General features: G+C 46.1%; 1 protein-coding gene across 2 annotated transcripts in view; it reads left to right on the top strand.

The window, feature by feature from the left end:
• GALNT10 (polypeptide N-acetylgalactosaminyltransferase 10) overlaps positions 1-17,456 on the top strand; it is a 223,165-nt gene that overhangs the window by 84,464 nt on the left and 121,245 nt on the right. For both annotated transcript variants that reach the window (XM_023260250.2, XM_023260253.2), the window contains exons 2-3: positions 7,685-7,787; positions 10,255-10,393. In XM_023260250.2, the coding sequence (XP_023116018.1) occupies positions 7,685-7,787; positions 10,255-10,393 (242 nt within the window). The remainder of the gene's footprint in view (positions 1-7,684; positions 7,788-10,254; positions 10,394-17,456) is intronic.

Here is a 17,456-nt window from a genome sequence, read left to right as displayed (position 1 = left end):
AGTAACATTTTATTCTTGGAGCTCTACCCCCACCTGCTCCTTGCTCAGAGACCTTCTGTGGCTCCCACCTGCTGAACAGCTCCAGTGTAAGGTGCTCAGAGTCCGGTTCAGACTTCCTGGCCTCATGGCCCATGACTCTCTTTTGTACTCTACTCACTCCAGCTGAGTCAGGCTCTTTGCCGTTAAGTAAACATGTCCCTTACTTCATGAAGTCCCTTTCTTTGTACATGCTTTCCCTCCAACTAGATTCTGACAGCCATCCCACCCCCACCCCCCCCATTGCTGCCTGTCAAAATCCTACCCATCCTTTCAGGCAACTCTCATAGACTCTGCTTCTGTAGGAATCTTTGCCTGATTGTCCCAGGTAGAATTTAATCTTTGGTTCTTGTAAATACCTATAGAATTTATCCGTACAACTTTCAGCGCCCTTATATTAGTATTGTGTGTTTTTTCCTCTTATGTACTTGTCACATACCCATGCTATTTGTTGAGTCCAGGGACTATCTTATTTATCTTTGTCTCCCCCACAGTTCTTTAGACATAGTAGGTCCCCGATTTACCAACAGAGTCATCCTTATTTGTTGGATGAATGAATAAATAAAAACAATCCAGCTTATGTCCTCAAAACTCATAAATGAAGTACATTTATCCAGTTGTCCAAACTCCCTTGCTTAAAGTAACTTTATGCTTTCAGTAAATCAAGCCATACCTAGCCCTCTTTGAAGTATAACCTTGCAGGCAACCTTGAGGAGAATGCTTTGCTGTATGCATGTGTGTGTGTGTGTGTGTGTGTGTGTGTGTGTGTGTGTGTGTGTGTGTGTGAAGGTTATTAGAATAATCTACTTAGCAGATAAACAAACGTTTGGAATTATACAGAGTCATTTAAACCTCAAAGCAAAATCATTCCAGTGCCTTTGTAGGGTTGGGTGAAAGGAGGGTCAGGGGGAGCAGCCATGTTAAATTTGCAGCAGAATCTGGTCTGTAATATGTCTTCAGACCCTGGCTGCAGCAGATGACCTTCCCGGTTTGACTTTGGGCATTGCTGTTTTGGAGCGTTATCACCCGTTTTCCGTATTTTGAAGACACTCGCCAGCTGAACAAGGGATGCCAGAGTCCTCTGAGTGGGAGTCGCAGAGTCTGCAATGTTGGGATTAGAGTGCACTTTGATAGATCTTTCTTCTTGGGCAGAACACAGTTGGCTTGCTTCACCATCTTTCTTTCTGCCCTCCGAAGGGTGCCAGGCACGCTAAATAGTGATTCAACAAAAGATTAAAATTCCGTCTGTGTGTGTGAGTGTGTGGCTGTTTGAACACTAATCGATTCTTTCTGTGGAATGTTAAGTAAAAGCACGCAGATACCAGAAGCAGTTATTTAGAGCAGCCAGTCGAAATCCATTTCCCATTTATTGTTTAATGGGATTGCCACGTTAATTCTGCCAGTCTCCTCCACAGACTCTCCCTCACCTCTCTTTCCATGCTCCCTCCCAGCCCCTTTGATTCCTGTGGCAAAAGGACCCTGGAAACCAAGGGCAAGAGATGGTTGCTGAAGGGAAGCAGTCACAGCTTTCACAGACAAATGTTCGAGTCTGTAGAATTAAAGAAATTCACAGTTGGCCCTGGATTGAAAATCCAGACATGCTTGCTTGCATAATATTAAGTGATTGCTATTGCGGAGGAATTGCTGTCTTTTGAGAAGCGCTGTCCACGCCTTTCTTGTTGCTAAGGGTCCTGTGACATTTGTTTCTATTGCAGATTGCCACTCTTAACTAGGAACTTTCTTCTTTTCTGAAGAATTTCCACCTGGGTACATGCCCTCCTGTGAATGAGGAGACTCTCTAAATCCTGTTATCAGCAGTGGCCACTTGCATCAGCTCAGGTGTTACATAGGTTGCGTCTACAGGGCTTATGGTTTTATTATTTGATTCCCGCCCTCTTCTGTTCCTCCAGACGTGGCTATCATAAACACCGGGTGATAAGCTTTCTCTAAAAATAATGTATTACTAGGCCCCCTTTACCGAGAAGTCCTGACTTCGTGCCAGACACTGAGCTAGATGCTCTGTATTGATTAGCTCAGTTCATTCTCCCCAGCAACCCACAGGTTATGGTTATTCTGTTAGTTTTCCCTATTTATCAGTCAGGGAAATTGGGGTCCACCTACCCCAGAAGTGAAACCTAGGTTTTTCCAACTCTGGAGCTGGAATGCTCTGAGTCATTAAACTAGGCAGCCTGCCCCTTTGATGAGCAGCCCTCAGTCATTCAGCTGGTATTTATTGAGGGCCTAAGATGGACCAGGTGTTGGCCTAAGAACGCACACTGATGAACCAAAACAGGTGATGCCCCTGCCTTCAAGAGGCTCACAGTCTGTCCCAGGGAGGGAACAGCCAGATCTGGTTTGGGCTTTGGGGCTGGCAAGCCAAGGAATTTAGGGAAAATCTGTTCTATTCTGTTAGCCTCAGATTTCATATCGAGACAGCTACATTTAGACAAGTGGTTTTTCCAGCTTTATTGTGAATCAGAATTACTTGGGGATTGTGTTTAAAAACACATTGGGCGCCTAGGTGGCTCAGTCAGTTGAAGGTCCAACTCTTGATTTCGGCTGTGTGATCCCAGGGTCATGGGATTGAGCCCCGCACTGGGCTCTGTGCTGATGTGGTGCCTACTCAAGATTCTCTCTCTGTCTCCCTCTGCCCCTCTCCCCCACCTGTGCATTCTCTCTCTCTCTCAAAAAAAAAAAAAAATTTAAATAAATAAAAACACATCTTGGCTCCCTACCCCCAGGTACTTTGATATAATAGGTTCAGGGTAGGGCCAGGAAATTACATCTATAATGAGGTCCCAGGCCTCCCAAGAACCACCCTTTGAGAGAGACTGATTGGGCTGTAAGCCCCCATTAACACTTGTACAGGCTTTGTGTTGTCCTGCCAGTATCCCCAATGCCTGGCACAGGGTAGGTCTTGATAAATGTTTGGTGATAGTTTGGATGATCTGTCTGTGGGGTTTCCATGGATGGACCTCAAAGAGTCCTGAACCACTTGAAATTGACCACAACTTTTGTTCAGGTTTGTGAATAGGATTAAAAGAGCCCTCTGAGCACTGAAAACTCTGTGATTTTAGGATTGAAACCTAAATTTTCTCCTACTGAAAGCTCAGACCTATTAATTGTGAAGCAATTATTAGCAAACTTTTGAGTTCTGTATCCAGGTGATCTGATGAGAATATGTCAGTTTACAGTAGATTCTTAAAATTCTAGAGGAGTTGATATCCACAATTTATGTGAAAATTCTGGAAGTTCTTGGGATGCATCCTGTTTTTATGATTTCTCACTTCATCTGAATGTACCTTTTGGGTCAGTAGTGCTGTCTCCATTTTCCAGGTGGGAAAATTAGGGTGCTTGTGGCTTCTGGACCTTGTCCAAGGTCACAACACAAGGACTCTCTTCACTGAAGACTAGCCTGGGAGTCAGAGAACATGGTTCTTATCATCTGGCCTGCTTATGTGGCCTTGGTTGGGTAGCTGGGCCTCTTTGGGCCTCAGCTTCCCCATCTGTAAGATGGGGGAGGAGTGGACTAATTGATTCTGAGTATCTGCTTAGCTTGGATATTTGAGGACTCTCTATAACTATGTGCTTAGATGTGCAGAACTCCCTGTGTCTGTAGGCTCTGACGTCCTCTTTGCTTAGGGAGATGGAAGGGCCAGTGGGACCACCTGAACAGCATAGATCCTGTCCACAGAGCATTCCAGAAGGCCAAACATCATAAAAGCAAAGGGCAGTGCAGGTCGTAGAAGCTGAGGGTGTGAAACTCCCAGAATTTTGGAACCTCAACTCTCTACCCTATCAGTTCAGCAATTCACTGTTCATTCTGAGAACAAGATTCAAGGAGCCTACTTCCATGAGGTCACAACTGTGCGATTCAATCCCGTGCCGCATTTCCCATGTCGAGGGAAGACTTTGATGAACAGATGGAGGAAACAGAGCCCTCCGTGGAATTTTAGACTCTTGAAATGTCCTTTAAGGGTCACCTAGCCTTTGCTACTCAGTGTCCTTCATGAGCCACCTGCATCAGCATCACCTGGGAGCTTGTTAGATGTGCAGAGTCTCAGTCCCCACATCAGAATCTGTGTTTAACAAGATCTCCCACCCCTGCTCTGTGATCGCACTGCACATTAATTTTTTTTTTTTTTTTTTTTTGAGAGACGGGGAGAGAGAGGATCCCATTTAGGCTCCACACTGTCAGCACAGAACCCAACGTGGGGCTCAGTCTCACGAACTATGAGATCATGACCTGAGCTGAAATCAAGAGTAGGACGCTCAACCGACTGAGCCACCCAGGCGCCCCTGCTGATTTCATTTTGAGAAGCACTAGCTCCAATCCAGCCTTGAGTCCCCTCTTTCACATCCTGATGAACTATCAAGCATCCTATTCCTGGCCTCCTCTAATATCTTCCTCCTAGTTGGTCCTGTTTCATCCTAGCACGATCCAACTTTTGGAATTTCTTCTCTACCTTGAGCGAAGCCCCCTGCCATTGTCGCTCATTCTAGCCTCAGGACCTCAGAGAACAAGATAACTCCTTCTGTGTTCCCCATGGCTTCTCATCTCCTAGTCCTCCTAACACACAGTTTCTAATTGCAGCACTGTACATCGTATATTATACAATAGTGTGTATTGCGGCAATATGCAGACTCGCTGCGGCCAGGCAAGCGACACAAATGAGAGATGGGAACCAGATGAAAAGCAGTAAGGAATGGTAGGGACTGTGGCAAGCTGGAGAGGCTTGCCTCACCTAAGCAGGGCAGTTCTTGTGACTCCCCGCTGAGGAGCTGAGGGAACTCAGCCTGAACATTGACATGTCTTTTGAGTTTTCAAGAGAAGCCAAAAAATCTTGATAGAACAATAGGAAATCTCCCTTCCCTGCCTGCCCCCCACCCCTGCACTGGCAATTAAGAAACAAGATGAAACAAAAACAAAACCAAACCTCAAAGCCACCAGATTGTTTTTGCTAGCGACCATACTTAAGGTTTTTGTGACCTTTGATGATCAATCTGTTCAACTTGGATACTAGAGCCCAGGTTTGGTCTGAGCAGCTCAGAGCAGGCAGGATTATGGCCTCTTTATTCGAGACTAGTAGTTCTTAAACTCAAGAACAGCTTAGGACCTCTTGGAGGACGTGTGAGTGTGTGTGTGTGTGTGTGTGTGTGTGTGTGTGTGTGTGTGTGTGTGTGTGTGTTATGGGGGGGTGGGGCAGAGAGAGAGGGAGAGAGAATCCCAAGCAGGCTCCATGCTGCCAGCACAGAGCATGATGCAGGGCTTGAACCCGCGAAGCTGTGAGATTGTGACCTGAGCTGAAATCAAGAGTTAGATACTTAACCAACTGAGCCACCCAGGCGCCCTGGAGGACTTGTTAAGACATAGATCTTAGGGCCTCCCCCCACCAGGGTTTCTGTCTCAGGAGGACTGGGGCAGAGCCCAGGAATTAACATTTTTCACAAGTTCCCAGGTGGGGCAGTGCTGCTCATACTTTGAGAACCTCTTTAGATGGGCTTCTTCCATTTAGGTGGCCTCAGTCTGCAGAGCCTCTTGGTTCCACCAGTGAGCTGAGCAGTCACCTGAAGTTTCCAGTCTTTGGGTAGCAGGAGAAGGAAAAGAAATTGGGAGGGAGGGCTGGACAAAACATTGCTAAACAGCCCTTGACCCATCCCTCTTGACATCTCAGTGATGGAGTGTTTCTTGGGCAGGCGCCTCACCCACCCCAAGGCTTGGCTGCTCTTCGAAATGGAGATGTGGCCCTGATCAGTTTCCACTTGTATTTGTTCATTTATTAGGAGATTTGGTTGTCGGTTGTTTTCAGCAGAGGACCTTTTTAAAATGAAATCCCGCATGGAATCCTGGTACAGAAAACAGACAGATGCATTGCTGGTGTGGTTCAAAGGGGGCCAAGCTCCTCCTCTCGGAACCCCTCGTCCCAAAGCAGCGCTGAGTGTCTCCTGTGGAAATGTAGCTGAATGCAGTGGAAACTTGCTGAAGGGGCTTCCAGCGCAGCCTCTGTGTTTTCTGAGAGCCCCGAGAACTGTTTGCAGGCACGTGGCCTTTGTTTTCACAGTTTTCCTTCCCTCTCTGACCAACACGTCTGGCATGCTAACTTTCAGAATTTGCTTCTTGCAACTCAGAGAGGTCCGTAGGAGAGGGAATGAATGCAAAGGATTGCGATTATCATTAGAGCTGATGTAAGGATATTGAGCCGTTGTGGAAAATCTGCTAACACAAGGATCAGCCAGAGACTTAAAAAATTGGCTTGGGGATGATTTTCTTCTGGTGGCTTCTTGTTAGTGCTAATGTCGCAGCGTGTCACATGCTGCGGGTCTTCGTAGCTAATTACATAGGAAAAAGGACTGTTGCCTCCTGCATGCCACAGTGGCAAGAACAAGTCTGCAAGATTTTTAATGGGCAAGGTGATGTGGAAAGCCATTCTCATTTTCGTGAACACAGGAAGACATTTAAACAGCCGTGCAGCGCAGCGTTACCTGGGGAAGGCTCTAACTGAGCCCCGGGGCCAAGTGTTTAGACTTCACTGTTGGCATGGGGAAGCATCTGGTGCCCTGTGATGACCCCAGACAGTGGCATGCAACTCCTTTAATTAGGGAAACCGCTTCCTAATGGGCACACCAGGATGGGCTCATCTCCCAGACACAGGAAATGCCTTCAGAGCCTGGCCCCAGAGGGCTGCTCTCTTGTGGCCGCTGTATTTTCCCATTTTTTTTCAGCCATCCAATTGCTTGTTCATACACTCCACACACACTGGCCAAATGTTCACCCTCTTGGGGACTAGGCTCTTCTGGGGACTGTAGAGGTGACCAAGAGCTGGGTTCTGCTTCTGTGCTCAGAACTCCTCAGGCCCAGCCCAGCTCTGGCCACTCTCCACCACACCTGGAAGTCTATGCCCTGCCTCTCATTTCTGCTTACCTGAAGCTTAGCCCAAATGCCTTCACGTCTGTGAAATTATCTCCGGTTCTCCCAGGTGGAAGTGAACACCTGGGGCCCTGTCTCCAGGCCTCTGATCTAAGTAAGGTTCGCTTACCTGCCTTGTCCAGTATGTAGCCACGAGCCACCTGTGACTACTGAGCACCTGGGAAGGTCTGAATTAAGGTGAACACAAGTACAAAATACACCTGATTTCAAACCTAGTACTTTCGCAATGACGATATTTTAGGTGGGGTATATTGGGTTAAATAAAATATATTACCAAACCTAATTCATCTGGCTTTTGTTTGTTTTTTTCTTTTAGCGTGAATACTAGAAAATCTAAAGTTACACGTGTGGCTCACATTTGTGGCTCACGTTAGATTTCTGTTGGACAGTCACACTTACTGCTTTCTCCCTTGGGGGAAAGGAAGGTCTGTCCATCTGTTTTCTCTCCTGCCGGTTTGTAGTTCCAGGAGGGTGGACATGTGTACCTGTCATCCTTCTGACCTTTGCCCACCTGACTGGCGTATGGCCAGTGCTAACAGGTATATTGAGGGAATTAATAAATGAACAAATGGTGACAGACCATCAGTCAAAACCAACACGTCCCATAGGTAGTGCAATTTACTAAATTTATTTAGTTACTAAATTTAGTTACTAAATTTAGTTACTAAATTTATTTCCCCTTTCCTTCTTTTTCACAGTTGTTATTTTTTTTTTTTTAAGGGCTCCCACAATCAGCAGAAGAAGATATTTTTCCTGGGAGATGGGCAAAAGCTGAAGGATTGGCATGACCAAGAAGCCATCAGGAGGGACGCCCAGCGCGTAGGTATGGACAGTGGTATTGCCGGCTGGCAGGTCCTGTGAAGTGTGTGTGTGTGTGTGTGTGTGTGTGTGTTTAGCAGGCATGTCTGTACCTCCTGTTGCTTCCCTCTCCATTTACCATCCTTCCTCCCCCTGCTTCCTGGGGGTCCCCCTCTTCACCTGTTAGCTGACCCCTTTCTCCACTCACACCATCAGGTCCACTGCCTTCAAGAGTTGTCCCTACTACCTTTATTGGGGAGTAGATGTCTCCTCCTCATGAGGTATTTTGCCACTAGAATGAAGAGCCAACATTTGTTAAACACCTACGGTGAGCATGGAGGCCCGTGCTGCACACTTTGCACATTTTCTCAGTGAAACCCCAAGTCACCCTTTGTGGCCCATTTGACGAGAAGGGGCCCATAGCTCAGAGACACCAGGTAATCTGCCTGCAGTCATGCAGTGAGAAAGAGGCAGGCTTGGGACTTGAACCCAGCTCTGGAGGACAGAGTCGATCCCTACCCAGCTCTGTAGCCATAAGACTGAATGGAGTTAGCAGGCTTCGGCTCAGGTTTTCTTTGGCTAATTAGTCTTTGGAGCAGTTCCTGTTACACCAGGGAGTTGGGAAGAGTTGGGGGCGGGGGGAATATATAGAAATTATGTGGAGAGTCGTCTCTAGAGAGCCTGGACTTAGGGGTCAGGAGGGTAGCCCTGACACCACGGACTGGGTGGTGTTGTGACAAGTAAAGGGACAGATTTGAAGCAACTTTACAAGGCTGGAAAGCACTGTACAAATAGAGGGATTGGTATTTTGTTCATTTCATCCCAGTTAAAGGCACCACCACTATTGATTTTTTTTTTTTTTTTTAGATTACATTATGAAAAAAAAAAAAAAAAAAAACCAGACTATAACAAGCCTCCAAATAGAGCTGATATAATAACTGATGGTCAGGGAAATCTAAAGACATGACATGCATTTTTCTATAAGCCAGTGATTTAAAATGAAGTGGGGGTGGGCTCCGCTTAAGCTGGGAGAGGAAACATTTGAAAAGAGCTGATTCTCCAGACGGATATACCAGAATTATTAGAACATTGGGCTAACTAGCAAGGAAAGAGTAAGCAGTGGAAACGGTATTAAGAATAATAATAACCAGCTTGTGTTGAGTGTGAACTCTGTGCCAGGCATCTGGCGTGGCGTTGTCTCCTTAGTCATTACATTGGCCCTTCTTATCCCTGTTAGTACAAAGAGCAAACCCCGATCATCGAAAGGCTAATGGCATGCCCAGGGTGACATTGCTGGGAGTGGCAGGTTTGGGCCTTAAGCTGTACTCTGCCAGATTCTAGGGCCTGAGCTCTGAATTGCTTCCCGGTACCCACTCCTGAAACTTCCCTCCCCAGGCAGATGCTTCTGGCTCTTCTTTCTCTGCTTGCTGCATTTGTGTCCCTTGCGGAATCTGGCCTGGGCACTAGGCAGCAGCGTCTTCTCATGGAGCGTTGCAAGATGGCGGCGTCCTCTCTCTCATCTGGCTGGAGCCACAAGGCTGTAGGCACAGGCCTTGGCCCCACCCCTCAGCTTGCACCTTCCCATCAAGCTGATGTTGTCAGTGTTTACTTTGCAAAGTAAATAGGGTGTTGCTCAGACCACAGGCTCCAGAAGATGAGGTGATTTTTAATCAGCTGCTTTTATGACCATTTCTCTCCCATTGCAGATTCTTGGGCTGTTATTGCAGGGGTTGGTGTGGACATTCATGCTCACCATCTGCACCCTGAGAACCCAGAGAATAATTTCCTGGACCATCAGGGTCTCTTTCTCCAAATGGATTGTGTAGAGAAAGGACAGCTAGCGCATTATCCACCCAAATCCATGACTCAAAGCAACATTTTTCAGGCAATCCTGGCCTAGGCTAGACAGATCTTAATTGTTTGCTGGCTTAAAAGATCAAAGCATCTTTTATCATTTGTGGCCATTTTTATTTGCATATGAAGTCTGCCTTGCCTAGAGAGTAACCCTATTCCTCACAGGAGTGTAAGTGATTTATCGTTCATAAATTCTGTCATGGATGCAACTTCACATTTGAAATTCAGAGAGTTGGGTGACTGGCCCGTGGTTGGTCAGCTGGCCTCCCATCCCAGTGGTAGGATCCATGGTCAGGAGTGTTTGGGGCCCCTGGCGGATTGGGGAAGCATGGGCTTTGGAGCCCACAGACCTGCTTTTATAACCTTCTTGAGTCTCAGTTTATCCATCTGTAGAATCAGGGTTCACAAGTCCACCCTGATGGCTTGCTGTGGGCATTACATGAGGACAAGTACATGGCATGGCCATGGTTGAATAAACCCTCATTCCCCTCCCCCCCTTTATATCCCCACCTCCCAAAATCTGGAGGTCCGCTCTGTATCCAAGGCTAAAGTTTTACCTCTGTGGCTTAATTATATTTTTCATCCTTCTTCCCCCACCCCATTCAGTTAGCAACACTGATTTTGCTCTTTTCTCCTAGGAAATGGAGAACAAGGGAGACCTTACCCCATGACCGACGCTGAGCGAGTGGATCAGGCATACCGAGAAAATGGATTTAACATTTACGTCAGTGATAAAATCTCCCTGAATCGCTCTCTCCCTGATATTCGGCACCCAAAGTGAGTGTAACGTCTCTCATCTTCTGGGATCTAAGGATTTTGCCCGTGGCTCTTGATGAGAATTAATTAAAGAATCAGGTACATAAAGCGCTGCTGGAGGAAATTCCCTCCTTGGTAGCCCGGGCCTTGGTGCAGAGGTTTATGTGATCCGAGTCTCCTAGATTTAGCGGTCGTGTGGCAGAGGGATGAAAGACAGCCAGTCTCCTTCCCCTTTGCAGGCAGTGGGACCCATGTATCCTCTGCATTTCCCCTCTTTGGCCCACGGGGAAGTTCAAAACTCAAGTTCAGACCATTGCAAGGACAGCTTCAACCCTTGTGCTCTCTGTGAGGAGATACATTTTTATTTCCTTTTCTTAAACAGGGGACTTTGTTTCAGCTGCCGTGTGCATGTGGGTATTTGTGTCTTTTTTTTTATAAGCTACCTCAAGTCATTTTGAGACAGGACACATTGTAACGATGATAAAGAGATAATAATGGCAGCTAACATCCATTGAACAGGTATCATGTGCAGGCACTTCGTTTGCTTTAAATGTCGTAAGTCCTGTAAGGCCACAGGTGGCCAAGAAGCTGAGCCAGGTCTCCAGCTCAGCCAAAAACTAGACTCTGGACCTGAGGCTGTCCTGCCTCCCTAGGTGCCTTCAGTAGAGCTGTTGTGGTCGTGGTGATTTTCTGCTAGAGTGGTAGTGCCTAGAGTTGGTATGCAGTACAATCACCTGGAAGGATGTTAGAGCCCAGGATTTTGAGCCTCACCCCCATAAATCCTGATTCAATAGATGTGGGTCAGGACCCAAGAACTTGCATTATGAACAAGCCCCCATGTGATGCTGGTGCAGCTTATCTTGGGTCCACACTACCACCAAAGGTAGAATGGGAGTCTAGAATGGGAATTCAGATGGGAATTCTACAGGAAGGCGGTATTGAGTGGCACCAGAGCATAAAATGTGCTGCCCAGGAATTAAGAAAGTAGAGCCCAGGAAAAGATCATAGCAGCTGACATTTACTAGGTGCTTACTGCATGCCAGGCATCATTCTTAGCCAGTGGTTCTCAGAGTGTGGTTCCCGGACCAGCACCGTCATGGGCACCTAGGAGCTTATGAGACACGCGGATTCACGGTTTCAGCCTAGATCTACTGCAGCAAAAGCTCTAGGGAGGCACCCAGCAATCCATGTTTTAACAAGCCCTCCAGGTGATTCTGTTACAAAGCTTAAGTTTTAGAAGATATTCTAGGTACGTTAAGCGCTTACCTCACTCGGCCAAACCTTCCAAAAACCAATGACGTATGTACCTTTATTATCATCATTTTACAGGTAAGGAATTGAGGCACAAAAAGGTTAGGTAATTTGCATACGATGGCACAGCTGATTAGTGGAGCTGGAACTTGAAAGCAGGGAGTCTGACGTAGAATCTGTAATCCATAAGATCTTTGCACCTGTAAGAACACAGTTAGTAGAAAGCAGTACAGGCACACCTCAGAGATACTGCCGGCTGTGCTCCAGACCACCGCAATAAAGTGAGTCAAATGAATTTTTTGGTTTCCTCATGCATATAAAAGTTGTGTTTACACTAAACTGTTTTCTGTTAAGTGTGCAATAGCATTGTGTCTAAAATCCAACGTACACACCTTTTAAAAATATTGCTAAAAAGTGGGGCGCTTGGGTGGCTCAGTTGGATAGGTGTCTGACTTCGGCTCGGGTCACGATTTCGCGGGTTCATGGGTTCGAGCGCCGTGTTGGGCTCTGTGCTGACGGCTTGGAGCCTGGATCCTGCTTCCGATTCTGTGTCTCCCTCTCTCTCTCTCTCTATCTGCCCCTCTCCCGCTGGTACTCTGTCTCTCTCTCTCAAAAATAAGTAAACATTAAAAAATATATATTGCTAAAGATGCTACCCATCGTCTCGGCTTTCAGTGGCGGAGGGTCTGGCCTCAATGTGGATGGCTGCTGACAGATCAGGGTGGTGGTTACCGAAGACCAGGGTGGCTGTGGCAATTTCCTAAAAGAAAACAATAAAGTTTGCTGCATTGATGAACTCTTCCTTGAAAGAAAGATTTCTCAGTAGCATGTGATGCTGTTCGATAGCATTTACCCACAAGAGAACTTCTTTTAAAACCAGAATCAGTCCTCACAAACCTCACCTCACTGCTTTATCGACTCCCGTTTATGTAATGTTCCAAATCCTTTGTTGTCATTTCAACAGTCTTCACGGCATCTTCACCAGGAGTAGATTCCATCTCAACAAACCATTGTCTTTGCTCATCCATAGGAAGCAAGTCCTCATCCATTTTGGTTTTATCATGAGACTGCAGCAATTCAGATATAATAACAAAAATGAAAACGTTTGAAATATTGTGAGAATTACCAGTATGTGGCCCACACACGAAGTGACCAAATACTGTTGGGAAAATGGCACCAACAGACTTGCTCAACACAGGGTCGCCACAGGCCTTCAATTTGTAAAAAACACAGCATCTACAGAACACAGTAAAGTGAAGTGACCTAAACTGAAGCAAGCCTGTAAGAAAGAATTAATCTTGGTGGCATGTTTGGGCTACTTACGAAATGCTTTCTGCCCTATTCCTGTCTTTCAGTTCCCGCAGCAGTGCTGTGAGATTGGCCTTATTGTCATCTCTGCTTTGTAGATGAGGAAACCACACAAAAGGGGTGCTGTTTATCCAGGATGGGCCCCATTCATGGGACTTCTTGCTGTGAGGGCAGGGAGTGTGGGGCCTCGGAGCTCGGAGCGCTTGTCCGTGGCGTTTGCAATTTGTTTCGTGGTCTTTACTGTCAAGCCCAAGATTTTTCATCTAAGTCTGAGAATGTAGTTCAGATATCACTGATGTTGCTGGACACAGAGCTGTGACCTAACTCCGAGGGTCAGAAACTCAATTTATGTGTTTAGCCCCTTGCAGAGTTCAGAATTCTGCACTAATTTCATCTTGCTGGCTCTACGAAAGAAGTTCATCTGGGAACATTACACCCTCGCCTCAGCCGCTGTTCTGTGGCTCTGTGGGCTCTCAACTCTGGCTGTTTCTGGGGTGGTTTTAAAGACGTACAAGGGCCACGGTCCCACCCCAGACCACTGGAGCCTGAATCTCTGGGGGGTGGGGGTGGGGGGGTCCATCTTGGGTCTCAGTATTTTCTGAAGCCTTGGGAAGCAGTTCTCACTTACATAACCAGGGCTGAGAAGTACTGGTGTCAATCAAGGAATATTTTTATAACGAGAGGGAGAAGCTAGGTGTGGACACAACTTTCATCTGTCCATTCATCTGTTGAGTCACTAAATATATATGAATGGGCTACGTGCCAAGCCCTGTGCTTGACATCAGGAACACAACAGTAAATGAGCCATGATTGTTGCCTCGTGCAAGAGGTGGGGACAGATGGGCTAAGCAGGTCATTACACCACAGATGAGAAGATCGGCAATAAGGGTAGACTCCGGGTGCTTTGGAACTCCCAAGGACACCCCCACCCAGCACCGGCCTTTGCGGGAAGACACTGCAGGTAGAAAAGTAGGCAAGAAGTGCACAGCCTTGGGCTTAAAAGTTCGAGTCTCCCAGCTGGATGGAGGCCCCCCAGGTTGGGGCCTGGCCCCCATGTCTCCAGTGCACAACTCTTTCCCAACAGTTCAGAAAAAAGAAAACTCTTCTTAATTTCGGAGTCCCGGGGCCCACAGACAAGTCTGTGGATAGAATTCAGGAGCCTCTAAAAATCTGGATGTGGAAAACACTGTGTTTTTCTTTTCACTAACCTCTAACTGAAACATGGTGTTCCTTTCTGTTACGACTGTAGGCAACAAAGCACCTGTGAACTTGTCCCCAAAAGAAATCATTTACTTTTACATCACTTTATAGATATCTAGAAATGTAACGAATGCTCATCACTACTTTGAAGTGAAGGTAGTTTTTAGAACAGCCACTAGATCGTGTTGATTAATGTGTTAATAAGGAAACACTTTTATTACTATATTTCAGATTTTTAAATTATTTTGATAACTGTATCCCAGTCCACTTGATTTCCTTTATAACCTGTTTTATTTTATGCATTATACAAGCTGCTCTGAGAAGTGACCATAGGCTTCACCAGCTTGGCAGAGGGGTCCAGGGCATCAGTGAGGTGAGGAAGCACTGTTCTAGGTGGGTGTGAATTGAGCCAAAGGACGCCTCAGGCTCCTCTGTTCCCAGCCACCCCACCAGCATCTAAGTCACCATGAAGGATGTCACTAAATCCAGTGCTCCTGACACTCCCCGCCCCTCTCCTGACCCCCTGGCTTTTCAGAATCCCTAGCTATGGAAGCGGACATTCCAGAAATGAGTTGACAGATGTCTTGAAGAGCTATTCCTTTTCTTCCTGGGCTGGGGAGGGGAGAGGGCGGGGGGTGGATCTTTCCTGCAGACCTCGGAAATGTGTGAGATTAGAGCAGTGGAGACACTCCCTCCCTCTGGTTTCTTTGAGCTGAAACAACTCCATCAGGAGCTGAGGTAATGTTTGCCTTTTACTTCTTCCAACTGAATTTTGGCAACATCACATCAAGAACAGGATTGAGGGGCTGTTTGTGCCAGCTGCATTTGCTTCCACCAGAAGCTGCACCAAGGACCATGGAGACCCAGAGAAGGGAAAGAAGGCAGTCTGACCCGACTTGCTGGGGCTTGTAAATGGGAGGTGGCCAGCTGGCTCAGTGGGCCTGCCCTCTGCACCCCCTGCCGAGGGAGCAGGAACAGAGGATGGCTGGTGCGCTGGCCCGCTTCCCCTGCTCCCTGGGAGGCGGGTTTGGCCGCATGGCGACTGTCCATGGAGGCCCCTCCAGGGCACAGAGCTGATGGCAACAGCCCCGACTGCTGAAGTGGCTGGGGTCTAAAGCTTCCTGTGCAAACTTCTTCTCTGAAAAAATGGTCATTTTCTCCCATGCGAAGACCATCCATCTGAAAGCTGTCAGAGAACATTCATGGTAGGAGTGAAAACCATCTACACTCCTGACCTGCTTTACCCAGTCCCTTGGTTTAGCTTTCAGTAATGAATGAACCTGAATGGAATCTTTGTTGCAATAAAAGGCCCAAATCTACCAGATTCCTTTTTGTGAAATTAACTTGGTTGATTTATGGTATGGGCTGAATTTCCTCAAAAGAACTTAGAAGTTTATATTATTATAATAGGCCAGTGTTCTATTGATCGCCTTTACATCTCCAACAGGTTACAAAGGCAACAAGGGAGCCAATTAGAGTCTATACATTTTGACACACATTTATTAAATATATACTCTGGAAAGAAAGACCGGTTGCCAGCACAAGTTTAAATCAGCCACATTGATAGCACTAGTTGTAATGATAATAATAGGGCCCCAAATATGAATGTACACACAGACACACAAAAAATGCTATTTAGGGGCCAAGACAGAGTGACAGGACCTTCTCCTGCCTGAAATAACAACAACTAAAGACAAACCGTGTGAAGCAATGGTTTGTAAGACATTGGACATCAGTCAGTGACAGGCCGTAAATCTTAAGAGGTGGCAAACAAATGAGGTGAGCCCTACAGGTACCCCAACTTTTGTCTCAAGAGAGTTTCCAGGCCATGGTATGGGGAGGGGAACCCAAGTGGAGCCCAGAGGACTTCCTGAGTTGAGGAGAAGAAGTCCAAGGAGACCAAAGAGGCCAGAGTTCACAGGCCCTTAATGAGGAATATTAATACTAATCAAAACCAACCCAGGGGCATCTGGGTGGCTCAGTCAGTTAAGCGTTCAACTCTTGGTTTTGGCTCAGGTCATGATCTCAGTTTGTGGGTTCGAGCCCCATGTGGGCCTCCATGCTGATGGTGTGGAGCCTGCTTGGGATTCTCTCTCTCTCTCTCTCTCTCTCTCTCTCTCTCTCTCTCTCTCTCTCCCCCTCTCCCAAGTGCGCTGCTTCTGTCTCTTTCAAAATAAAATAAATAAACTTAAAAAAAAAGCCCAGAATTAACACAGATTTTAGAATTAGCAGAGGACACTAAAACATTTATTATTACTATATTCCATATGTTTCAAAAATTAAATAGACACATGGACAATTTAAAAAGACCCAAACTGAGCTTCTAGAAATTAAACCAACAAAGTCTGCAATGAAAAATAGTGTATGGGATGAATGGCAGACTAGATATTGCGGGGGGGGGGGGGGGGGAATAAAACTGAAGAGTAGGAAAATAAACTACTCAAAATACAGAGGAAGAATTTTTCAAAATAAAAAGGGCATTGATGAACTGTGGGACAACGTTAAGCAATCAAATGTCCATGTAATTGGAGTGTATGAAAGGGAAGAGAAAAATAATGGCCAAAAGTTTTCCAAGTTGAGTGACAGCTATAAAACCACAAATCCAAGAAGCACAATGAAACCCAATCTTAAGAAACAGGAGTAAAATGACACCACTGTATATCATCATCAAATTGCTACAAACCAGTGATGAAGACAAAGTTTTAGACTAGACAGAGAAATAAAACTGAAAGGACCAAAGACAAAAATGACAGAATTCTCAGTGGAAACGATAGAGGCAAGAGCATGGTGTAACAACATCTTTAAGGTATGAAAAGCAAAAACTCTACCAACCTAGAATTCTACACCCAGTGAAAGTATCTTTCAAAAATAAAGGCAAAATAGTGACTTGTCAGACACTGAAAGAATTTATCACAGCAGTTATGTACTATAAGGAATGTTAAAAGAAGTCCTTTAGGGGAAAAAAAATACGGTAACAGGTGGAAATAGGGATCTTCATTTACAAAGAATGAAGATCACTGGGAATAGTAACTATGTGGGTAGATATACACTATTTCTTATTGTTTAAATCTTTTTACAAGATATCTGACAGAGTAACCAAAAATAATAGTAACATACTGTTGGGGTTTTTTTTTTTAATTTTTTTTTTTAACGTTTATTTATTTTTGAGACAGAGAGAGACAGAGCATGAATGGGGGAGGGTCAGAGAGAGGGAGACACAGAATCTGAAACAGGCTCCAGGCTTCGAGCTGTCAGCACAGAGCCCGACGCGGGGCTCGAACTCACGGACCGGGAGATCATGACCCGAGCCGAAGTCGGCCGCCTA

The sequence above is a fragment of the Felis catus genome, chromosome A1 (assembly GCF_018350175.1).
Source record: "Felis catus isolate Fca126 chromosome A1, F.catus_Fca126_mat1.0, whole genome shotgun sequence".
NCBI classification, from domain to species: domain Eukaryota; kingdom Metazoa; phylum Chordata; class Mammalia; order Carnivora; family Felidae; genus Felis; species Felis catus.
The sequence above is the reverse complement of the archived record's forward strand: the minus strand, read 5'-3'. Positions and strand labels throughout refer to the sequence as shown.